Source organism: Neomonachus schauinslandi, chromosome 9 (genome assembly GCF_002201575.2).
Source record: "Neomonachus schauinslandi chromosome 9, ASM220157v2, whole genome shotgun sequence".
Lineage (NCBI taxonomy): Eukaryota > Metazoa > Chordata > Mammalia > Carnivora > Phocidae > Neomonachus > Neomonachus schauinslandi.
In genome coordinates, this window is record NC_058411.1 from 68,610,314 (window position 1) to 68,636,958 (window position 26,645).

The window sequence follows — 26,645 nt, forward strand, 5'->3', positions numbered from 1 at the left end:
GAAAATACAGATCCTTAATTACATTCAAGGCGATAATTTCACTTACCATCTTCATAGTAGGAGAAGAGAAAGAAAGCAAAAAATGAGATAAAGAAGCAGTTACCAGAAAAAAGTATGTCATAGGCATTATAGTATAGTATAGTTAAGTGCATAGGATCTGGAGCAGGACTGCCCAGGTTCAATTCCTGGCTCTTTTTTTGACCAGCTACGTACCTTTGAGTGAGTTGTTTTGCTTCTCTGTACCTCAACTTCTTTACCTATAACATGGGACTAGTAATAATCTATTTCATAGGGATATCGTATTAACTGAGTAGAACTATACCTGGTTCTTAGCAAGTGCTCTTTATTAATCATAAAGATAAAAAGGAAATCAGTAATACTCCCTGTGATAAAATAAGGAGGGAAAGTTTAAGTTGCTAAAAAGGATCAAATACCCAGAGAAAAATACAAGAAAAATTTTTTTAAATAGAAAATTATTGGTGATTTAAAAGCTAGTGTTAATCACATGGTGAAAGCAAAGTCATTATTTCCTACTAATATTATTTCCTAAAAGTTAACAGTCCAGTTAGGTAAGGAGAAAAAATGGTATGAAGGGTAGAAATGCTGATTTGGAATTTTGGATATACAAAGGAGTAAAATACAAGTTAGATAAGGGAGGCTCACATAACCCCTGCCACTCAAGAGGGAGTGGCTTGTGTTAAAGAATAAAAAGGAGCTTGAAATGGCAGAGAAATTAGAAATGAGATTACTGTGAGGGTACAAGATGTCTCAGGAGTGGTAGAAAGTTAATATTTAGGGTGTTAAGGTCCTAACTTATGAAGGATGGGAGGTCTGAGTATACAGTTTTGTCTATAATGAAAAGAATAAGAAGATGGAGAAAAAAGGTAGTTTGGAAAATGGAAAAAGTTCAAATGTAGTCAATTGTAGTAAGGAAGTTCATTCTGAAAAATCATGATTTCTTTCAGGTAATGAAGACTATCAGTTGAAAAGTAGATAAAACACATGGGATTGAAGGATTGAAGAAAAGGATAAAGGTACAGGACAGCAATTATGAGGAAAATAAGCTATGGAATAAGAATAAATTCTGAAAGACCTGTGTAAATTGGACAACATGAGTTTATATTAGTGCTGAGGGGTTCCAGGTAGTTCAGACATTGGAAGAAGGGGAGGATACTTGTCACAATGAAAAACCAAAGATGACAGTTACATATTCACATATTTTATCTTTTCTTTTTTAATAGAGCACTATACAGATTTATTTAACAGAACTCAAAACACAGGTTTGGGAAGGAGATTACTTGAGTAATATTACTCAGCTAGTAATAGATTTTGAATTACAATTGAGATTTGTTGTTTACTGCTGTTCTCACTATATCTATAAATATCAGAGGTTCTTGACACTCTGTTACTGTAGATTTGCTTGGAGATAAGCTATGTATATTAGAGTTTATTTATAGTAATATTTTCTGGTCCAGCAAAACTGTCACTTGTTAACAAGAATGCATTTTACAATTTGTAATTACTTTCTAGTTCTTATTCCCAGAAGCCTAATTATATCTACATTTTAACTAAATGTCTATTGTTAAATCATGAATATTTTAAAACTATTTCAAAGGACCCACTATTTTGAAATTGTAAAATACTTTAAATTTTTCTGCAACAAGTAATTCAGCCTTCAATCTTTAAAGCAGAATTCTTAAACAGCTAGTCAATTCGTGTAAATAAAAACATATTATACCTTTCCATTTGAAAGATAAAATTGTGCTTAAAAAATGACTGTCCTTCACAATCACTATTTCATAAATGTAAAGAAAGCATTTTTAGAGGAGAGTGTCCTTTGTTCATGTTTTTTATAATAAATATTTTAATATACTGTTGCTTATATGGATATTCAGTCAGTTACATCTTCATGATGTGTAACAGAAATTTTACTAAATGATTTTTAACTTGAAACCACTAAATTTTAAATCTGTGTAGTAAGTAGAAGTAAATGTTTTGTTTATAAAATATAGGGAAACAAACATATCATACACTTACATTGTACATTGAAATATTTCTTATGGATTCTTTGGTTCTATTTCTGTTGTTAAGAAAACTACCAAAGCTGTTTCATTAATCTAATTAATAAACATTTTTAATTAAAGGCATTATTTTAATATATTTACATTTATCTATTTGTTAGAACAATTTTTTGTAGCTAGTACTTTACGAAATCAACCAAAATGAAAACTTTCTGGAATCTTTTTATTGTTATAACTTAAGTTGGCAAAGGGAGGAGACATTTTGTGTTTAAACTATCTATGTGAATAATAGCTACAAAACTCATTATGTGTTTATTTCATTATGTACTCATTATTCTAGGAATTTAAATGAAGAAAATATATTTAGAAACAATTTATTGTGATATTTTGATAATCTTATCCCTTGAAGCTCAAATTTATATGATTTTCACCAGTTTATTTGAAATATTAAACTTTAATTTCTTATCAGATTATGATATTTGATAAGCAAATTTTAATGATTTAGACACATTAATATTTTTCCTGAAGTTTAAAGTTACTGTTTTTTGTTTCTGTGAGAAATAAATAGCATCAGAATTATTAAGGGCAATGATGTAACTATGAGTTGTATCAGTTACTAATAATACATGTCCAATATTTCATATATATGCCAAGCAAAAAGAAAGGGATTGAATAAACTAACAGAAGATAATATTAATCTAAGTGACTACAAATTCTGAGCCACTTGATATTACTACTTTTTCCACATCATTCTTTGCAGTGTTTTGGTACCTTATTGAGAATTCATATCCAGGGCAAGGTGGATGTCCTTGTGAACCTGTGGTACTTCAGGTTGATTTTACCCTGATGGAAATACAAGACTCCAACACATACTTAGTGCTTCTGTAGTTTAATGAACTTAAATTCTAACCTATTTGGGGAGAAATGACCTCTATATTTATTTCACGTCTGTTCATCAGCAACCTCATAATCTGAGATAAGTACAGAACAGATTTTTAAATGTATGTTAACTACTCCCAGGAATTCTCTGTAATAACAATCATAACCAGAGGTGGGAAAATAAAATCTTTACTATTCATCATATAGTAACCTGAAGTCAATAATATATGTTCCAGCATAGAATTGCATGAAAAGAAAATATTAGAGCAATTTTTAATAACTGAAAATGAAAGTCTCTCTGGAGAAATGGCGGAATTTATTACAAAGAGTGAAAACAGAAAACAAAGGATTTGAAGATTTTGTTTCTTCTTTTATGAGGTTTTACTTCTGAATGTAGCTCCTGCCCCCTTTTTAAATATGATTGAACAAAAACCTTGGTATAACTCAACATGAAGTGTAGTTTTCCTCAAAGTATTTTAGGTTTTAACTTAGAAGAACCAGGAATCACTTGAGGAGTGGACTATTTATAACATGATTTGATGTTAGAACCAATCGTACTTTGTTACTGGAGAACAGTAAGTTAAGTAGAAGCCTGTGAATTTCCTATCCTTTCTTTTATGCTTAACTGCTTTGTTCCACCCAAATCAGAACTTTTGAAATCTCAAATGAAGAAATGTGATTTTATGAAGTAATTTTATCTGCTTTTCCTGACACTGCTGAACCTTTAAAGTTATGCTTTTGCTCATATCTGAGTAATTTTCATGCATATTTATTAATATAAAACAAAATGTCCACATAGAATTGTGTCTTATTATAAAACTACCCCATTTCACCTATTAGGAAATATTATCTATTGAGAGAGCTACTTAAGCAATGCTGTTTGCTAAGTGAAAATATATTTTTTTAAAAAGAGAAAAGTTTAACATCTTACACTTCAAGGTTATTCTATTAGACTTGAGAAGTTTTTAAAATATATTAATGGATTATTCAACAAGTATATTATGGTCTCATACAACATATTTTATATATAGTATGTAGAAGCATTTCGGAATGAAGTGAACAATAAATATGATTCCTAATATTTTTGTGCTTATATTCAACACAGGCTGATAATGCTACAATACATCTATATTAAATTTTTAGTCTTCAACAGAAATGATAAAAATATTATGGCAATTTGTTAAAATGTATTAGTTACTTGTTTATTAATATGAGGTTAATGTTTACATTTTCAGACGGGCTCTAAATTTGTTAAAAATTAATATTTTAGAAGATAATGTGATTTAAGAACTCAGAACTGCAAATTTAGTTGCTTTTAAGTATGGATCCCTAAATTCATGTGGAATCAACTTGTTGGTGATGTTCAACATATTAAGTAGGTGGATGCTTTTATACCAAAGTAAACTTCATTTCACCACTTCTTCCAATCCCCGGCTGTATTCATTGATAGGAAAAGGACTCTTTCAGTCTTACTCATTGAATTTCTTGAATTTTTGTTTGACATCTCTTTTCCCCCAAGCAAACAAGAGGGAAAGAAAAGAGACTACTATTCATGAATATGGTCAGGATGCCTTTAATGCTCATGTGGATTTTGTATCTGTCACCATCATGATTTCAAGTCATGAATTTATTTTTACATGCTTATGCATGCATATTTACATGCATTAGTTACTTAGTTGATCTTAAATTCCATTAAATTTGAATGAGTAGGAGAAAAATTTGTTCCTAGGATTTTGTTCTCGTTATATTACATTTTATTTTATTTTGTTTTATTTAAATGATCAGTTTAAGGCTTTTAAAGGTTGATTTGCTCCTGAACTGCTTTGTTCCCAGACATTGCCATCTTCCCCAACTACCACCAAGTCCTCTCCATCTGACCCCATGACCACCTCCAGAGCTAATCAGGTACAGTATCATCCTGTCATCTACACCATACTTTTCACGGGTGATTGCCTGCACACTGGAGAGAAGGATAATGGTGGGTTAAGGATGTATTCGTTCATTCACATATGTGCACCATGGTCAGATTCCAAATAACCTGAGAAAGAAAGATTGATTATTCCTGAATATTTATATGCAGTTTTTTAACTTTAGATAACAAAAATATATTCAGATGGTAGATGCCTCGAATTTGGGGTTTTTCCCTTAAAATTATGACTTTCTGGAGCTCTGCGTGTTATTTATTGAGTCATTGTTTATAATCTCCATTATTGGTTCTTCCTAGGATTATTGGTATATAAGTTAAGAATATCATATATGTAAAAAAATGTATAAATATGATTTATTGAGCAAAGGTATATCTTTAAAAGTGAATGCATTTTCATTCATTTTTTATTTCAGACATACCTTACTGTGTAAACAATTTTCAACTTTCAATGAAAAACATTTCTAGCAATCTAAAAGTAACTGAAAATTGGTGTTTGTGATAATTTTATTTCTGTTTTACAACTTAGGAAATGGTATAGTCTTCTAATTTAATATGACCATTTTCTTTAGTGGAGTGGCAGACTTTGCAATTAGATATATATTAGTTTGATTTGATGATTGTTTTGGTACTGAATATTTGTAGGTCATTTTTCAAATGTAGTTATTTTTGGCACATTTAAATAATTCATCTAAAATATCTTATGTAAAACAGAGCCATACTGTACTTGACAAATGTTGAAAATATATTCATTAAAATGATTAAACACATTTTCATTTTGTCTGAGTTGAGCTTCATTTAGGTGAGAGATGTTATTTTCTTTAATATTTCTACTTTTCCACTAATACAAGGCCTTATGGGATTATTCAATTATTAAACAAAAGCTTATCTTTTTAATATATTTTTCATATAGTTGACCAATAAATTATTAACTTTGAACTATATTTGCTAACTATATTAAATGTGCCTTTTGCATGTAATCTAATATAAGGCTGTCAGAATTATTTCGCTTAGTTATTGAGTCTAATACTTTTGCAACCTCAGGAAAAATGTTAAAATAATAACTGGAAGCAAAACTAACATAGGGTACGATGTTATTCTATAGTAGGAGCTTGATTTTCATTTTATGCAGTAGCATTCCCTTTAGACAAAACTGTAATATTCACATTTTAGTCCCAATAACTTGGTTAAAATACTACATATATCTCTAGTGATGAATCCCAGCACCTCTCGTTGAAGGAAATGGTATGACATAAAGTGGGAACAAAGCTTGTAATATTAATGCATGAGGTTAAAAAAAGTGTTTATACATTTTTACTCTATATACCTTATCTCTTAAGTGAACTTTAGCCACATGATATAGAAAACTATTGGGACAACAACTAACTTTATTTTTTAAATATTTCTCTTGTACTTTATCATTCTTTCCTTTCCAAACAAAAACAAGACAAATGAGTGCAGCAGCAATAAAAACAAAACTAATGATTTTTCTCAACGAACAATGTAAAAAATCTTGGATCTGGAAAGAAAAACTATCTCAGTAATTTTGTCTTTGAAGTTAGATTTGTATTTTCTTTTATTTATTTCATATGAACATGTGAATTTTTATTAAATGATTTCTTAAAAAGGCTAGTTTATATGTTGAAGTCTGGTAATATTTTTGCCCTCTAGATATGTTACTATATCCACTTCTACCAATTCTTTTTCTAATATTTGAAATAATAAATCTTTGTGGTTTTGTACTTTGTCCACTATACTCAGTTATAGTTGTTAAATATATTTTATTTATATTCTGGTTTCTTCTGTTTTTATACAAACAAGCATAATATCTCCTGGATAACATGAGGCAAGATATACAAGAAGAACAAAACAAGATTTTTAAGTTTATTAAAGGAATTGTAGTCATCATCCATCCTTATGTTATTAGTATTTTGTGATCATTTTATTCCCTCCGTATTTCCCAGTGAATTCAAATTCACTCTATATTAGCTTAGATCTGTAAGGGTAACCAAGATAGAAAAAAGGGTTCTAATATGATCATATTAAAATCTCCATAATTAAAATGAACTTTTAAACCTATAAGAGAATCATTTTCATGTGTTACAGCTAATATGATACCCTCTGCTGTTAAAACTATAAACTTTCTCCTTGTGAACTTTTATAAACCAATATAAAATATGCCCAGACAACTGTTTGTGTTATTTTCATCAATAACAGTTAAAGGAGTTATGATTGAGTTCCATTTCCAGAATAGTTTATCTATGTTACAGTGATGTCACATTATCACATTAATGTGATAAAAAGGGCTAAGGGACTATTAATATTCAGAAAACCCAAAAGTAAGAAGCACAGAAAATACACCAAGGAGTAAGTTTTATTGCAGTTTCAACATTAAAAACTTGTTCTATTCTTTTAAAAATGATTACGTGTTTCAGTACATACTAAATTTTACTTTTTCTACCCTCATGTTTCTACAGGCCAGACTATTTCCACAGGTCAGAGAGGCAGACTATATCTACAGTGTTGTTGGTCTATAATAATTTCCCCCTGAAAATTGAAGGACTATCATATGAGAAGTCCTAAGGAATGGTGGTTATAAGTCAAGACTGGTGCCAAATTGCCTATGATCAAATCCTTGTTCTGGCACTTACTTGCTGAGTAAATGGGGTTTCAGTTTTCCCTTTTATGAAATCCAAATAGTAGCATCTCATAGGGTTAAAGAATGAAATAAATTCATTGTTCTTGAACAGTACAGTATCTAGAATGTAATGTTAACCATAAGTGTTAGGTTCTGTTTATTTAATTTATTTTGTTCTGAAGTATCTTCCAAGTGATATGAAAAAGAAAGAATATTCTTTAAGATGGTAAATAGCATAGCATAGAGCTTTTGAAACTGAAGAATTCTAAGAATTCTAAGATACTAGTGTTGCTTGCTGCTTTTTTAACTCCAAAATATTTCTGTAATCGAAGTCTCTCTATTCTTTTTCTAGATAGTTTAAACTACTCTACAGTTATTTTCTTCACTAGTGAGAGTACTAAGTTGTATGTTGTGTAATGATAAAGCAAATTGCTGTTATTTCCCTAATGAGAAAGAAAAGTTAGTAGGGCTAATAGTTTTCCAACTTGGACTGTTTTTTGCATGTGTCGCATATTGCAAGGTGCAACTTTGAAATTTCTTACATGTGGAATTTTAACTATGAAGCAAATATAAAGATATAATAAATATAATTAGATTCTTTAAGCAATGTGTTTTCAAAACCCTTAAAACACAAAATAAAAAACAATTAGTTGGGTTTGGTCATCAGTTCTAAGTTATTGATACTAAATTTTTCAGTTACTTCAAAATTCAACAAAATGGTTTTGTTAATCAGTCAATGGTGCCAAAAATTAAATTCCAGCTTTAATTTTAGGTTCCTGGTTCTTACCTCTCCTGGGATTCTTCTCAAATTTCATGAAGAGAAAAAGGAAAAATAATGATTGCAGAAATATGTGCTTTATAGACATTTACTTACTGACTGATGAATTTGAAATTATATACCAAAATATAATAAAACATGAAAATAGGTAACTCATATATAGCACCCTTGCTGTGGTTACAGGAAAACACAGGTAAAACTCAGCTGGTCTTTCTTTAAATTCATGGCTGTAGATCTCAAATGGACCTTTAATTCTTCCAGTCATAAGCCCTTTCACTTTTTTACTTTCTAGATGGCTATTTCATAAGTTCTCTTCTTTCAACCCCTGTATTAGTTTTCTTTTGCTGTGTAACAAATTACGCAGTGGTTCAAACAGCACCCATTTATTATCTTACACTTTCCGTAGTCAAGAATCCAGGCACTGCTTCACCAGGTTCTCTGTTCGTGGTCTCACAAAACTGCAATCAAAGTATCGGATGGAGTGCATTCTCATCTAGAAACTTGACTGGAGCCTAATCCCCTTCTAAGGGGATCCAGGTTGATGGCAGCATTCAGTTCCTTGCAGTTGTATGGCTGAGGGTGCTGACTTCTTAACTGTCTGTTGGCAAGAGGCAACCATCAGATTCTAGAGGCTGCCCAAGTTCCAGGCAGTATGACTCTCTCTCCAGTGGGCACTTTGCACGATGGCTTTTTGCATCTTGCAAAGCCAGCAGGAGAATCTTTCTCCAGTGTGTGCTAGCAAGATGGAGTCTTATATATTGAACCTAATCATAGAAGCGACTTCTCACCTCCTTTGCCATACAACATAACTTAATCACAGTACTGACATTCCATCTTTTTGACACATTCTGTTGATTAGAATCAAGTCACAATTTTCACCCACATTCAAATGGAGAGAATTGCACAAAAAGTAGCATCAAGGAGGCAGAGATCAAACCCTCCAATATCTCTTATTCCCTCCTCACTCCCAACTGATGACCTTACTTCCTACTTCACTGAGCCAGTATTTTACCCACATATTCTACATTTTCTTCTGTTATCTTACCTTCTCCAACCTAAAGCCAGTAATTTCAGTTATACATTAGATCTCATCCTTCTTCCTTTACTCAAGGGCATCCCTTCAGCAGTTCCTTTTTTCTCCTTTATCTTTCAAGTTTTTTGTCTCTGTGGAATCATTCCCACCAGCATACATATATCTGTTTTTTCTCCCATCTTAAAAGACAAAACAAAACTTCTTTCAATCCCACTCCTGACATCAACTAATGCCCCTCTCCTTTTTTTTTTTTTTTTTTTTGTGGCTTGCTTAGTTGTGCTTAGCTTGATGGATTTTATTTTATTATATTTTTTTATTATGTCATGTTAGTCACTATACAGTACATTGCCCCCTCCTTATACTCCTCTGTAGCAAAATTCATAAATTTTCTCTACTGTTTTCTAATATCTCTCTTCCCATTCTTTCTAAATCCACTCCAGCAAGATTTTTTCCTCCACCATTCCACCAACACTGTGTTTGCCAAGGACATCAGTGATGACCACATTGCTAATTCCAGTTGTCTGTTCTCAGTGCACATGTTACTTGGCCTATCAGCAGTATTTGTCATAATTTATCACTTCCATTTCCTTGGTATGTCTTCTTTACTTGGCGTCCAGGATACTGCACACTCATGATTTGTCTTCTGCATCATACCATGTGCTTTGTCTCAAAATCCTTTGCTAGTTCCTTCCCTCATCCCACTTAATGTCTGGAGTGCTCCACATCTTAATACTTGAAATGACTTCTGGATTTATACTTTTCTTTCTCCTTATCTAATACCATGTCTTTCATATGCTGACAATCTGCAAAATTTATGTCTTTAGTGTGAGACAGGTTTGCTATGAACCAATGAAGCTTAAGCCTTAAGATTTCTCACCTCAAGCTTACTACAAGACACTGTACCTAATTTTATGTTCATAATTTTGAATGTATTTCCCAAAGATATCCCTTAAAATTGTATGATTCAGGTTCCACATAACTTGGGTTCATACTTATCTCTAATCCAGATTTGACAGTGAAACTATAGACTATATTCAGTTTCCTGTGCAGCAGTTTCCATTTGCATATCTAATAGACCTCTCAGATTCAACAATCCAAAAAACTACCCCAAACCTGTTCCATCTATATCAGCCTTTACCATCTCAGTAGAAGACAGCACCGTACATCCACTTGCTCAGAACAGAAATCTTGGATTCACCCTCATCTCTTTTCTTTTGTATTCCAAGTCCAGTTCCTATAAGAAACAATTGTGACTCTACCTTTACTAAAGGATGTAGAATCTTAATCACTTCTCATTACATCTGCTGCTACCCTAGCCAAGTCTGAATTATTGCAACAGCTTCCATATAGGGTTTCCTGCCTTTCTACCCTTGCTCTCCAAAAGTCTGTTCTCCATAAAGTCTGTATTTCTTTTAAAATGTGTCAGATTTTTTTTCCTTTGCCTGTACCTATAATCATTTCCCATTTCACTCAGTAAAAACCAAAATCCCCAAAGTGACACCCATTAACATGCAAGATCTGGCCCTCGCCACATTACCTCTTTCACTTCATTTCCTACCTCACCTCCCTACTCATTCCGCCCCAGCCAAATTGACCTGCTTGCTTTTCATTGCAGGCATTAGACATGCTCTCGCCTCAGTATTTAGCTCTTGCTTTTCTTTCTGCATGAAATTATTTTATCTCTGAGATCTACTTGACTAACACCTTAATAGCCCTCAAGTTTTAGTTCAGATTAAACCTTCTCTATAAGGCCTACCTGACTACCCCATATAATACTGCAAACTGACCTCCCCCTGCTCCCAGTATTCCTGTTTTTTTTTTTCCATCACCTCATAGAATACCATATACTTTGTGTATTGTCATATTTACTGTGTGTCGTCTCTCTCACTTTCCTAGAAAGTAAGTTGCATGATTACAAGGATCTTTGTTTTATTCTCTCATCTATCAGAAGCAGTAATCTGGAACATAATAAGTTCTCAATAAATATTTGTTGAATGACTAGTATTAGGAGGAAGAATAGGCTTACAGCCTGTATGTTTAAAACTTTATTTTTGAAAATCTCTTCAAATGAAATTTTGAACATAAGTTCTCTAAAAATATAAACCAACTGGATAAAGGTTTTTTTTTTTTTAAATTCTTATTAATTAAGTTTGGTTGACATACAATGTTAAATTAGTTTTAGGTGTGCAACATGGTGATTCAACAATTCTATGAAAAGTGTAGTTACTTTCTGTCACCACATACCGTTATTATAATATTATTGACCCTATTCCCTATGCTGTACTTTTCATCTCTGTGACTTATTTATTTTATAACTGGAAGTCTGTAACTCTTTATCCTCTCCACCTATTTCACCTATCCTTCCTCCCTTCCTTTCTGGCAACACCAGTTTGTTCTCTGTATTTATGTGTTTCTGTATTGAATAAAAAGGTTAAGTTAAAGGGATATAGCCTTCTTCATTAGACTTGTTTTACTCAGAACACAGTGTGAAAGCCAGTCAAGCTCTTATCTCTTGTCTCAAGAATTACAGTTCTCCACCAAAATATCAAAATTAATTTCATTTCCTTCAGCATGTGTGTGTATGTGTGTGAGATGTCAAGATAGTGTTCTTTAGAAGTGTATTTAAGAAAGTTCTAGAAAAATAGTGAAATCCAAATGTCCTTTTTAAGTGAACGTATTGATTTTATTATATACCTGAGAGTTTATGTAATTTGCTTACTACTAGGAAGAGCCTTATGAAATGCTAATATTAAAAAATAGCTAATATTTGAGTGCAGTTTCTTAGTGAATGTCATATACATATCAAAATCTTCAAGACTTCCCAAGAATAAACTGAACCAAAAAAGCGTAGAATCCCTATCAAGGGAATGTACAATTTTCAGATAAGTACATAAAACACTTCCTTAATGAAGACTTAAAATAATTTTGGAAGAGACAGTTTAATATAGAAATATCAATACTTTTAAATTAAAACGCAAATGTAGTTTTAATTTTCTCCCAAATTTTTTTGGTTTTGAGAGAGAAACAAAGGCAAGTGATTTTAATATCCATATGAAAAATAAGTGCCTAAGAATTACCGTAAGGCTATTAATAAGAGTATCAAGAAAAATAATATTTTGTGGGATGACATACTTCACTCAGTATTAAAATTTACTATAAAGCTATCATAATAAAAGGAATGTGGTACTAACACAAACAGATATAGTCAGTGAAACATAATAGAGATTTCAGAAATCCAAGTATATATGAAAATTTATTTTATTATACATTAAGAAAGGTAGTATCACTTAGGCGTTAAGAGAACTGTGATCTGGAGTCATTATTCCTGGCTTCAAATCAAATCTTTGCCACTTCCTAATTTTCTGATTTGAGGAAACATTCTTAACTTTGCCATGTGTGTTTCTCAATGCAAAATGTGAATAATAATAGTGCCTAGCTCATAGGGTTGCATGATTCTTAAATGAATGAATACATGAAAAGTGTTTAGAACGCTGCCTGGTCCAGAGTAATATTTAAGTGTCATTTTAATTCATTTTAGAAAAGGATGTTTTATTTAATAAATGGTGCTGGTACACTTGACTACTCACCTGAAAGAAAATAAATTTAGACCTCCACCCTGTACAATATGCAAAAATAAATCTCAATGCATTCAAGATTGAAACTGTAAATTAAAGTGTGTGAAATTAAGTTGAGGATGACTTTCTTAAGCAAGAAGAAAACACAAAACAAAGGAATAGGTTAAGATTTGGAATATAAATACTTTATATTTTTGGTATAGCAGAATACACCATTAATAAGCAAAAATGACAGTATCCTTGAAAAAATATACATTGCACACATGACAATGAATTAGTAACTCTACAGAGAACTCCTATATAGGGGGAAAAAAAGGAGAAAAACAGGCCAAGTTTATGAAAAAGCACTTTACGGAAAAAGAAATGGAGATATCCAATGAACATACTAGGCATCAGGGAAATATGAATCAACATCACAACATTATACTTTTTTTTTTTAACAAATAGATAAAATTCTATGTGTGTTACTAATACACATATTTTGGGAACACAAAAATATGTGTGTATGTGTGTGCATATGTATTTATAAATTTAAAAGTGCTAGCACATGGGACGCCTGGGTGGCTCAGTCCGTTAAGCGTCTGCCTTCGGCTCAGGTCATAATCCCAGGGTCCTGGGATCGAGTCCTGCATCAGGCTCCTTGCTCAGCAGGGAGCCTGCTTCTCCCTCTGCCTGCCACTCCCGCTGCTTGTGCTTTCTCTCTCTCTCTGTCTAATAAATAAATAAAATCTTAAAAAAAAAAAGTGCTGGCACAGATATAGAAAATAATCATTCTTATACAATGTTGATGAAAGAAATGCTATAAAATTGCAGCTTTTGAGATTCTATCCGGTAAAACTTAATGCACCAATACACAGGAATATAGGGACAAAGGGTGTATATCACAATATTATTTGCAATGGCAAAAGTTAGGAAACAGCCTGACCTCTTTAACAGGAGAGTGAATAAATTATAGTATTGCAGAATATTATGTGGTGAAGCTATTAAAAATAATGAGTTAGAGCCCCATAAAATGGCCTAGAATAGTGTTCATAATATATTATCTAAAGAATATGAAGTTGGTAAGAAACATATGGCCCTATGTTTAATAGTCAAAAAACATCTTGTGTTCATGTATCATCAGGGTGATGACAAGACATTATCAACTTATTTTGTTTATCTCTCTACTTTGTTTTTAAAATGTTAACTAAGAGAATGTAAAACAAGATGGAGAAAATAATGGCTTCAGTTGTGGTATAAAGAGGGAATTTCCCAAGAGGAAGATTGGACCGTCTTTGACATTATATATTTATTTGAGCTACTGGGCTCCTCCTTTTTATAGTCGTGGAATGCTTTATTGAGGAGTTTCAAGAAGGGTCACAAGAGAGAAGTTTCAGGCCTAGAGAAGGCACTTATTAACTAGCAAAGGAAATGACAACTGTTTCATATTTTAAAGTTATGTCAAATTAAATTGTGTAATATTTGTAATATTTTTCTTCATTCTTTCTTAATTAATCCATCAAAGGTTCTCATTCCTAGCTTCACATCAAAATCACCTATGGGGGTATTTATTTAATAGGTCTAGCACAAGATTGGACATGTATATTTAAAGAATAGAGAAATGTTTTCTGAGGCTGTTTACTATATGAAAACTGCAAATTAGTTGACTAAAATGATGATGATTGTGTACTATATTAACACTGTTTCTTCTCTCGAACTTTAATTTATCAAAACTTCTGTCATGAGATAACACACTTTATTTGAAAAAATATTAAAGAAAAATATTTGATTTGTGCAGAAGTTGAAGGGTAGGTGTTCGGTTTAGCATTGAGAACAGTAGAGTTTACTAACTAGTACAATTTAAATCTGTGAAAGGTCATTATTATAAAGGATGATTATCTTTTCAGATAGCATTAGTAGTCTTTGACAATTCCCAGGTATGGTCGGGAGTTCTCTTACCTTGGAGATTTTTATATACAGATTACAGTAGTATTTTTTAAGATTATTTAGCAATAATATTCATGCCCAAAATTATGGAAAAGGGTTAAATGAGTGTTTCCTGACCATATTCATTCCATTGCCAACTTCTAAGTTTGTTAGTTTGCTATGCTGTAGATAGTGTGTTTTTACCCAGTGATGGGAATCAGAGGATCTGCCTGAGGACAAAAATTGCTGCTGAAAGGACATAATTTATATTTTCATAATGCACCATATGGTAAATACCAGATTATATGACCTTAAAGTCCCCTTTGAAGGTATGATTTCATATGAAGATATATTAATGTTTATGGAAAGTCTAGGGCTTTTCAGTTATTTTGATTGAAGAAAGTGGTAATCTACAGGGAAAAAGAATGAAATAGTCACTCTGTAACGTTGCTTATTTTACATACCATAAATAAATCAGGCATTGGCTCCTAAATAGGCAGACTTGCAATACTCTGGTCTTTCCGGACTACCTACTAGGTAAAGGTGGTTTGTGTATTTCATCAACGTTTTCCTTGCAGTGGCTGTAGTAGTTCTTATACCACAGTATGTTCTCAAGACAGAACATTATACATGTGTTTATATAACCAAAACCCTGAATGCTCTTTGCTCCAGACATGTATTAGTCTTCTTGCTCTGTGTGTGTGGGGGGGAGGGGAGTGTACAGTTCAATAGAATTTTTTCTAATCTTTCAAATAAAAGGGGTAGTTATCAAGTTTATTTTCAACCTTTTTATTTTCTTTTTAAAATGCTTAGAAGTAGTAATGAATGTCTTTGCATTTTCTTTAAGATAAGAGTAGTTTTACCGGTTGAGAGAATTTGACTCCTGCTCACTATAGAATAAAAAATTGTTTCTCATTGTTGACTTTTCTAATTTTTTTTTGTCTGTGATTAGGGAACATTCTAGGAGATAATAAGTTGATCTTTTACATCTTTTCTTCTAAACCTAGTATCTTTACAATTCATTTTTTAAGTGTTTGTTTAGCTGTTTTTTTTTCTTCAATTAGATGATACAGTTTTTTAAGTTACTCTTTAAAAATATTTTTGGAAAAGGAAATGTTCTATTTCATTAACTGCAAATTGTTTCTAGCAAAATAATAGAAATTATAAAATTAATGTATCTTTATTTATGGTTCATTAAATATTAGAAGTGAACTACTTCAATCCATATATAGGGAAAAAGATTAGCTTTGTGACTAATAATACAGTTTGTTAAATTACAGACATTCTTCTGTAGCCTTTTATTTAGTTAATATCTGTTTGTTTATCCCGTGTTAATTAAATACGAATAATTTATGAAATTTTCATTTTCTTAACAATGGTCATTTGTGATAGTAAATTATCAAACTTTACTAGTAAGATACTGAAATGCAAACATGTATTATTTTAAAAAAAGTATTGGCTTCAGAAAAATTGTTGGTAAAATTAAATATAAGAAATGTTGTATGAGCTTGATTAGTAAATCTAAAATGCCTACAAGCACCTATATTTGCTTCAATAATATCTTAAGTCATGTAAAAATATGGCACATCAATCTTTTCAATTAAGTAACAGTATTTAATTTTAAGGGTAAAAATGGCTTAATCAAAAATTTGTAAAAACAAAATTTAAAACCCAAATTGTGAAAGGTTTCTTTATAGTTAATTATCTAGTTACGTAAGTTTAAGTAGAGATTGATTTTCAAACATAGTTGAGACATTTACTTCTAAAAATATCTAATTAGTTTGGTTACGTTGTAGAGTATCAAGTCAATCTATGAATAAACTCAGAATTTTAAAATGCTTTAAATTCCAAAATTACCTTTGTAGTTTTCATAAACAGGCATTTATTTTAATTACATGATTCTTATTTAAAACTATAATTTTAAATTTCCTTATTTTAAAATTTAAAAGTATATTTTAAATCTCATGTCATTTCTCAACTAATTTTATAATATAAATTTAAATAATTAGTAGTCCTTATGATACCACCTGACTGTAAGCTTCATAAAGTGAGATCTTATCCGTTTTATTTACTTCTATAAAATTCCCAACATCTGGAACAGTGCTTGGCACACAATAGGCACTAAATAAATAATTATGTAGTAAATACCGGAAATGTACTAAAACTATTTTAAACAAATTATTCTGCTTTTGCACGATTTATTTATTCAGTGCCTAATTTGGGAGTAATTTTTTTATTTCCTTTTGTTACACTGCTTTTAAAATATTAAAATAAGACAAAGTTTATATGGTAAGGGAAAAAAAAGCTCACCTGAAATTCGATCTTTTTATTATTCCCTTCATTTCAGTTTTACCTGCATATAATTTTACACTACTTAATCCAAAATCTACATACATATTTATATATATTTTAGAATTTTGTGTTATTTTCCACACAGTTATTTTTTAAAATTTTATTTATGTATTTGACAAAGAGAGAGAGCACAAGCAGGGGGAGTGGCAGGCAGAGGGAGAGGGAGAAGCAGGCTCCCGCCGAGCAAAGAGCCTGATGCGGGGCTCTATCCCAGGACCCCGGGGTCATGACCCAAGCCGAAGGCAGGCGCTTAATGACTGAGCCACCCAGGCGCCTCTATTTTACACACTCCTTTATAATTGCATGTAGTGCCTAAGCACTGTTCTGTGTATATATTTTCTGTGTTTTGGGTTATTTCCCAGAAGGATCACAAAAGGAGAGAAACTAAGGTAAAGATTATGCTCATTTTATAACTTAATGTATACTACAGTGTGATTTCCAAAAGCAGTGTATACTGGCACACATTTTTTAAAAGAAAGAGATTAATAGACCGTTCCCGGTTCACTTCTTTTTAGTGATTAATTTTGCTGATTACCTTGAATATCTTTGATTGATTTTAGCAGTTTAATATTTTCTTGTCAAACACAGTTCTTTACTGTTCACTATTTAATGAATTGTTTATTCACTTTTGTGGTCCCCTAGACTACCCTATCCATTCCTGTTGCTTTAAAATAGCTATCTCGGGGCGCCTGGGTGGCTCAGTTGGTTAAGCGACTGCCTTCGGCTCAGGTCATGATCCTGGGGTCCTGGGATCGAGCCCCGCATCGGGCTCCCTGCTCAGCCAGAAGCCTGCTTCTCCCTCTCCCACTCCCCCTACTTGTGTTCCCCCTCACGCTGTGTCTCTCTCTCTCTCTCTGTGTCAATTAAATAAATAAATAAAATCTTTAAAAAAATAAAATAAATAAATAAATAAAATAAAATAACTATCTCTATGTTAACTTTCAAATTTCCTTTGATCTCCAGACCCATAGCCAATCACCTGCTCGGTATCAACACTTAGATGTCTGATGGGGATTTCAAACTTAAAATATCCAAAATAGAATTCTTGATTTCCTCTATCCTTATCTCTCATCACTTTTCATCATCCGCTTCCATGAACACAGCCCCTACATTTTTTACTTTTTAAATTGACATTATAGCCTTTTAAGATATTAAATTAAAAACATTAGTTTTCATATTAAAACCCCAAATATTTCAAATACATTTTTTCACTAATCAGAATTAAGAGCACTAAACATTTATCTTATTATATATACTCTGAAAGAGCTGGTCAAAGAAGAGATGCTTTAAAATAATAACAGCAATAATAATAATGATTTCTAAGAGACTTTTGATAATTTGACACATGGACAATGATGACAAATAGGACTTCCAGAAATTTAACCTCATTTTAGTAAAATATAGTTTAGTAAGCATTAAGATGACAGTGCTCGAAATTATTTTCATTTGTAAATAATAGGCTGCCCTAAAATGTTTTATCATTTACAACCCTTGTGTTTTCTTTATAATTATTTGATTTCTAGTATTTTTTCTTTTTTTGACATAATTATGTCTAGAGTGCTTAGCATCTCAACATAACAGAAGTAGTTTAAAGTGCTTCTCTTTTCCTTGTTCTTACCTATAAAAAATTGATTTTTCCTATTTTTCTTATACCTAAGTGTATCCCTCTCTGGAATGTGATGTGATATGCCTTTAAAATATGCAGCAGTGATCAAAAGAAAAAAAAAACTTTTAATAATACTTGAAGGGGCAACATGAAATAATGTATTAAGTAAAAAATAGTCAAGTTGAACTTTACTTGCCTTTAGAAACTTCATGGGGATTATCATTCATTTTCTGTCTTCTTCCAAAGAGACACGAAAAAAGAGGTGTACTCTCTCTGTCATTCTCTCTCATATCTAGCAGCCAGAGGGGCAAGTAAAGTAAGGTTCTTTGAAAAAAGACATAAAATGAAGTACAACCTCCACAAAACTTTTGGAGTTAATTATTCTGAGGTAAAAATGCAATTGTTTGAAGCAAGGAAAGGGATAGGAGGTAATTGCACCACTTATAAATTGTGATTATGACTCAGTAAGAAACTATCATTTGAGTCATGTTCATCACTTAATCAAGTAAACACTGATATATTTGTATTCTGGACTTTTATAACCAACTTGGCTACATTTTTTATGGCTAAGAGTAGTCATAAAGCCTTAGTAAGAAACTAAAAAATATCACAGGAAAAGCAATACATCAGTGAAAATTTAAGAAAAAGGATATAGTGCATATTTAATATTTAACTATTATAATGTTAGTGATTTTTTCTCGTTTTTTTACTACTTTCAAAGTATATCTTTTTTCTTGTATGTTTTTAATGTTTCACAATTTATTTAAATTCCAGTTAGTTAACATACAGTGTAATATTAGTTTCAGGTGTGCAGTATAGTGATCAACATACCCATACAACTTTCTTTTTTTTTAATTTAAAAAAGTATTTATTAAAAGAATTTTATTTATTTATTTATTTATTTATTTATTTATTTATTTATTTATTCTTATGTTAATCCCCATACATTACATCATTAGTTTTAGATGAAGTGTTCCATGATTCACCCATACAACTTTCTTATCACAGCAAGTGCACTCCTTAATCCCCATTGCCTATTTTACTCATCCCCCCTGCACCTAGCCACTTCCCCTCTGGTAACCATCAGTTTATTCTCTATAGTTAAGAGTCTGTTTCTTGGTTTGCCTGCCTCTCTCTTTTTTTCCCCCTTTGCTTGTTTGTTTTGTTTCTTAAATTCCACATATGAGGGAGATCAGATTTGTCTTTCTCTAACTAGTTTTATTTTGCTTCACTCTGGCTCCATCCACATCATTGCAAATGACAAAATTTCTTTTTTATGGCTGAATAATATTCCATTGTATATCTATACCACTTCTTCTTTATCCGTTCATCAGTTGATGGACACATGGGCTGGTTCCATAATTTGGCCATTGTAGATAATGCTTCTATAAACATCAAGGTGCATGAATCCTTTTGAATTCGTATTTTTGTATTCTTTGGGTAAATATCTACTAGTGCAATTGCTGGATCATAGTGCTGTTCTATTTTTAACCTTTTGAGGAATCTTCATACTGTTTTCCACAGTGGCTGCCCCAGTTTGCATTCCCACCAACAGTACAAGAGAGTTCCCCCTTCTCCACATCCTTCCCAGCACCTGTTTTTTCTTCTGTGGTTAATTTTAGCCATTCTGACAGGTGTGAGGTGTTATCTCATTATAGTTTTGATTTGTATTTCCCTGATGATCAGTGATGTTGAGCATCTTTTCATGTGTCTGTTCATCTGTGTGTTTTCTTTGGAAAAATGTCTGTTCATGTCTTCTGCCCATCTTATAATTGGATTATTTGTTTTTTAGGTTTTGAGTTTGATAAGTTCTTTATAGATTTTGGGATACTAGCCCTTTATCAGATATTTCATTTGCAAATATCTTCTCCCATTCTGTAGGTTGTCTTTTAGTTTTGTCATTTCCTTTGCTGTGCAGAAGCTTTTTATTTTGTAGTTTATTTTTGCTTTTGTTCCCCTTGCCTCAAGAGATATATCTAGAAAGAAGTTGCTGTGGCGGATGTCAAAGAGGTTACCGCCTGTGTTCTCCTTTAGGATTTTTATGGTTTCATGTCTCACATTTAGGTATTTAATCCATTTTTAATTTATTTTTGTGTATGATTTAAGAAAGTGGTTTAGTTTCATTCTTTTCATGTTGCTGTCCAGTTTTCCCAACACCATTTGTATAAACTACCAAAACTGAAACAGGAAGAAATAGAAAACTTGAACAGATCAATAACCAGCAAAGAAATTTAATCAGTAGTCAAAAAACTCCCAACAAACAAAAGTCTAGGGCCAGACGGCTTCACAGGTGAATTCTACCAAGCATTTAAAGAAGAGTTAGTACCTGTTCTTCTCAAACTATTCAAAAAAATAGAAAAGGAAGGAAAACTTCCAAATTCATTCTATGAGGCCAGTATCACCCTTATACCAAAACCAGATAACGACTCCACTAAAAAAGAGAACTAAAGGCCAATATCTCTGATGAACATAGATGCAAAAATCCTCACCAAAATACTAGAAACCAAATCCAACAATACATTAAAAAAAACCATTCACCATGATCAAGTGGGATTTATTTCTGGGTTGCAACGGTGATTCAATATTCACAGATCAATCAAAATGATACACCACATTAATAAAAGAAAGGATAAGAACCATATCATTTTCAATAGATGCAGAAAAAACATTTTAAAAAGGACAACATCCATTCTTAATGTTAGTAGTTTTTTAAATGACCATAAATCTGTGAGTGTTACTAGTTTCAGTAATTTTATGATAAGATTAAAATATCTATACATTTATCTTTTGTGTATTTCAGCATGGTTGCAATATAATCTTTGAGTTATTTTTTTACGGTCTTGAGGTCTTCTATTTTTTTTTTACATTTATCATGCCATGAATTCACAGGGAATGGGATCCAGCAGCTCAGGCTCCTTTCGACTGGTTCTCATGAAATGTGCTTCTCTGGATGAGGCAGGCTGGCACTTCACTTGAACCCAAGTACCTTTCTCTTTGGCTTCCCTCTTTTTCTGATCATTTTCCTTCACATGCTTCAGGAAGCTATTTCGGCCCTTTGAGTGCTTAATATGCTCAATACTTACATTAATTCTCTTGGCAAGAGTCCTGCCCTTGTTTGTTTACGACAATGCCCACAGCAGGCTGAGTAACACTGTAGACTCTTCCAGTTTTGCCATGGTAACATTTGTGGGGCATTCCTTTTTGAACAACGCCCATTCCCTTGATGTCCACAATATCACCTTTCTTGTAGATTCACATGTTATGAGGCCAAAGGATCAACTCCTTGTTTTCTAAAAGGACCAGAGAACATATAGCGGGTACCTCTCCTTCTTCCCTTTGTGTTGGTCATTTTGGCAAATTACTGGAAGATGGTGGCTCTGGCCAAAAGGATAGTCTTTGAATTTAGATTTTAGAGATGATAACGTTATTCTTGTTTTAAGCTATTCTTGTTTTAAGAACCCAGTGTCATATTTTTTACACACATGCACATATACATGACTGTATAGCCATGATGGAATCTTTTAAATAGTTTATTATTTAGTTCTTATTAATCTATATTTTTGGTTTTATTTTTTAAACAGTTATCCAATTGATAACATCAACTAAGTGCAAATAATAAAGACAAAATTAAATAAGATAATGGCCTTCAGGAAGATAAAATTCTGTAAGAGAAGTAAATATCTGTTGTATGCTAATATAAGCCAGCATTGGATAAGTAACATAATAAGAAATACAGAAAAATATTTTGGTTTTAGGGAACCAGGATTGAGTTTACAAACTATATTGCATTTGAACTGTTCTTGCAGGACATATAAGATTTCAGGAGGCAAAAATGTATACATTTTCAGGGAAAGAACAGTGTGGGAATATAGGTAGATAACATTTGAGTCAGTTGGACCAAATGAGTAAGTAATAAGCAAAGACATGGAAAAATGACTAATATAGAGTATATCCAAGAACTAGAAGGTAAAGTTTGGATTCAGCACGGTATACCAGTTTTAAAAGATGAAGCTGGGAAGACAAGTCAGGGACAGGATACAGAGAATACGGATTCTAGATAATTCAGTAGGTAACTGAATGGGGGAGTCGTCACTGACAGCTGTTGAGTAGCGTTTTTTATAATGCTAAAATAAAAACTCTTCATCCATAATCTTACCAAGTTTTCTGATTTTATAGATGATGAAACTGAAGTGATTTGACAAAGGTCACACAGCAGAGCCAGGGTGAGAGCCTGTACCTTCAAACTGCCTACTCTAGATTATCTTTATAATACCACACATTTCTTTAGATAGGATAAAGCAGTAGGTCTGGGCAAGAAGCATTTTAGGGAGAAAAAAAAATAAAACTGTACATAACAAGATGTAGAGATCCATGGAGCAAGAAAAGTCACAGATGGCTCCCAGGTTTGAAACCTGGTGTTGGCAGTGGTGAGGGAAGGACTGGTGAAGATATATAAGAAAAAACAGCATGGTATTTTACAATAATATTATGCATGCTTATGACAACTGTGTTGCCTTTGATTTGATTATCAAAAGTGGAGTAGATTAAACAGACTAGTAGAGAGTTAGAAGAGCGGCTTTTTTGTACTATTTGGATACTTGTATTCATGTAGCCATCCTGTACATATTTTGTCAAATCAGTACTTTTCAGGATGGCAGTTATTTATGTGTATAAAATCTATAATCAAAAGAAAAGATATGAGGTTTTCAATTTACTTTGGTCTGCAGTTCAATATAGATCCCCAAAATGACACATGCATCTTCATTGGACACTACGAAATGTTGCCTCAGTAGCCTGAGGTGTAATACATTGGGGAAATATTAGAGATTTATTCTGTTAGATCATGTAGGGTATATCTTGGTAAAAGGTAAATTAAGTAATCCACTTGTGTTTCTTCACCAGAGCTATAATGTTTTGACTTTTAGAGCATCAAGAGATACAACAAAATGTCAGTATTTCCTTTGGATAGGCAAATAATATATGATATAACAAGAATGTAAAAACGTTTTCTAATATTCTACTTGCCTGGTTATAAATTATAGAAATCCAACGCAAAGTGACTTAAAAAGGGAGTTATATTGATCTGTGCTAGCTTTAGACATGATTAGATTGAGATGCCAAAAATGCTGTCAGAAATTTTTCTCTCTCCATTTCTGTAGACTCCTTTTATCCAGGTTAACTTTATTTTCAGTCAGGTTCTTCCTTTTTCCATATGGTGGCAAGATAGTCACTAGTAATGTCAGGCTTGTGCTCTACTAGATTAGAAACACAGGTATCTCTGTCTCAGTGGTTTTACCAAATTCTCAGGTTAACTCATTGGACCATCCTGGGCCACATGCTCAATCCCAAATCAGTAACTGCCAGGGGTATGGAAATTGTGATGTGTCAGGCTCTGTTATGTTTCCACTCCTAGAGCATTGGAAGGTTGTCAGCCTTACCTGAAGCACATGCACTAAGAGTGAGAGAGGGTATTTCCCAAAGGAAGATTAGGGCCTGTTGCCAGAAAAAGGAAGATCAGCATGGCTGAATGAAAGAATAAAAGAAAGGTATCCACTATTGATAGGCATTGCTTTATAGATATAAGTCCATGCATATATGGTATATAATATGGCAGCCCTTAAGTAGTCCATACTATTAATTGAGGTATCCTAAATTATAATGGAGCTTGTTTTGAATTTATATGAAAATATGGCTTTATGAAATAATTAATTTTCCTGCCATGATGATGAAGAATTATGTTTACAGACACTTTCATTGTTTTATAAGACCATAATGAGTTTTAGTTCTTATTTGGCAAAGGAGTAAATTTGTTTTGCTTAATATTTATTTTTAATTGAAACATATCAACATTAAAACCTACCTATTTGGTATTTTTAATACTTTTTATAGGATTCCCATAGAGGTTCTTCTTTGGCTGCAAATAGAGAAATAGTCATTTTATTTTTTCTGAAAAGCAGTTGATACTAGTAAAATTAGCATAATTATATTGTTAATCTTATAATATTTTGATAATATATAATTATAAATCTAGGAACAGGGAAAATTTAAGTATTTTTTTCTTTAAAAACAATACTTAAGCACATGATCACTATTAAAATAGGTTTAGGTGTGAATGGAACCTCTCCAACATAGAGATAACTAACTGGTCAACCTTACAGGAATGTCTGATAAAGAACAGGATACTTCTAGAACACAAAATGTGAAAGACATTTAGATACATAATAATCATTGTCTCTCAAAGATTTTCTTACCCCTTCTCCTTCCAGTTAGGCTTTGTGTCTACTTTGTACTCTTCATGTATTTATATACCAGCACTTTTAAGACTTCACTGCACTGTTACATTTATACATCTTTTTCCACAAGTAATCTAAAAGTTCCTTAAAGGCAGGAGCAGTGTCATATATATCCTTTATTTCTAGCTCCCAACACATGGCCTGGACCACTCAGTAAGCATTCCATTAATGATTGAATTGATGATAGCAACTATAGAATAGTTCTGAAAACTGATTTGTAGCTGTCAACAGCTTATCTGATTTAGTTAGTGTATGTTACACCAAATAATTTCTATGCTGTTTAGGATCCAGTTTTTTGGTTTTTGTTTTTTTTTTAATTCCTCTCAATTCTTTAGAATAAGTACATCTATACTTATGTGAGTCAGTATGTGGACAGACTTCACCAATGAAAATGAAGCCATACATATAATTAAAATTTGCTATTTATCATCTCATTGGGGAAGCAAACACTATCAGTGCACAGACTTTTTCTTCGGTAAATGCTGTATTCCTGTGTCTAAGAAGTAAACAAGTAGCCATCTTACATAATTTTCCACCCTCCCTTTCTCTCCCCTACCCCACCCAGTATTCAGTAGCCCACTATTTCCAAGCTTTCACACTGGTGCCTCACTTCTTGGCTCTGACCTGACACATAAGATGGAAATAGAATACTACTTTTTCTAAGATATTATGCAATTTTTCTTTTTGCCTCAGCTTCTTTTTTTCAGAGTTTGTTTCCTCTTTGTGTCCATATTAGATTAAGTGTGCAAATAGATAACATTTTTTTTAAGTCTTCAAGGAAAAAAGTATAAATCTTAGAGGTTTTTCATTTCTTTGGGTCAAAAATAAAAGTTAGGTGACATGTTCCCTTGGCTAGGCTATTAAGTATTTACATTTTAAAAAATTTGTAATTTAGTAACTTTTTATACTGATATTTTCTTTAATTTTTAATTTAATATCTGAGATCAGGGACCTTATGCAGAATTACTACTATCTAAAGTTAAATAGTGCTACTATAAATATTAATATGCAATCATTAATGTTTTCTCTTAAATCATAACCCACCTTTATGTAGTTATATATGGACAAATGTAAATTCTACAAACAAAAATTGGGAACCACATCAGTATTTGATAAAATAGCAATTATGGCTGACAGTAATTTATATAAGATTATTTCAAATAGTTAAAACTAAAATCCAGGGAAGAGTACTTATTACATGAAGTTTGTTTTCTGTTCTTTTTTTTTTTGTGGTCTGACAGTAATTCAAATTATAAGGACATCTTTAATATAAAGATAGATGGCATGGTGTCGTTTTCCATTTCCAAAGAGACAGATTTTTTAGAAGATGTTTATGGTTATGAGAAGTTCACACACCATTTCTGAACTATACGTTGTTTCAGATTTTTTTTTGAATATTGAAAAGAAAGAAAAATGAGGAAAGGAGAAAACAAGAAAATAAAGGACAAACTAATGTGTAATAATGGCAGTGTTGTGCACACATCAGCAAGTTCTTTTGGAAGAATAGAACTAGTACAAGAGTTTTTACCAAAAAAGCTGTGGATGCAGTAAATATAGTATGAGACTGGTGTGTGGTGTAGTATAAATTAATGTCATCTTCACACATCTCATAGAAGCTTAAGGTGATTTTAGAATGGATGT

General features: G+C 32.1%; 1 protein-coding gene across 5 annotated transcripts in view; it reads left to right on the forward strand.

Moving 5' to 3' along the window:
* NOVA1 (NOVA alternative splicing regulator 1) overlaps positions 1-26,645 on the forward strand; it is a 150,695-nt gene that overhangs the window by 116,336 nt on the left and 7,714 nt on the right. For 3 of the 5 annotated variants that reach the window (XM_021695457.1, XM_044917988.1, XM_044917989.1), the window contains exon 4: positions 4,734-4,805. The exons of the other annotated variants lie outside the window; for them this stretch is intronic. In XM_021695457.1, the coding sequence (XP_021551132.1) occupies positions 4,734-4,805 (72 nt within the window). The remainder of the gene's footprint in view (positions 1-4,733; positions 4,806-26,645) is intronic. 5 annotated transcript variants of the gene reach the window in all.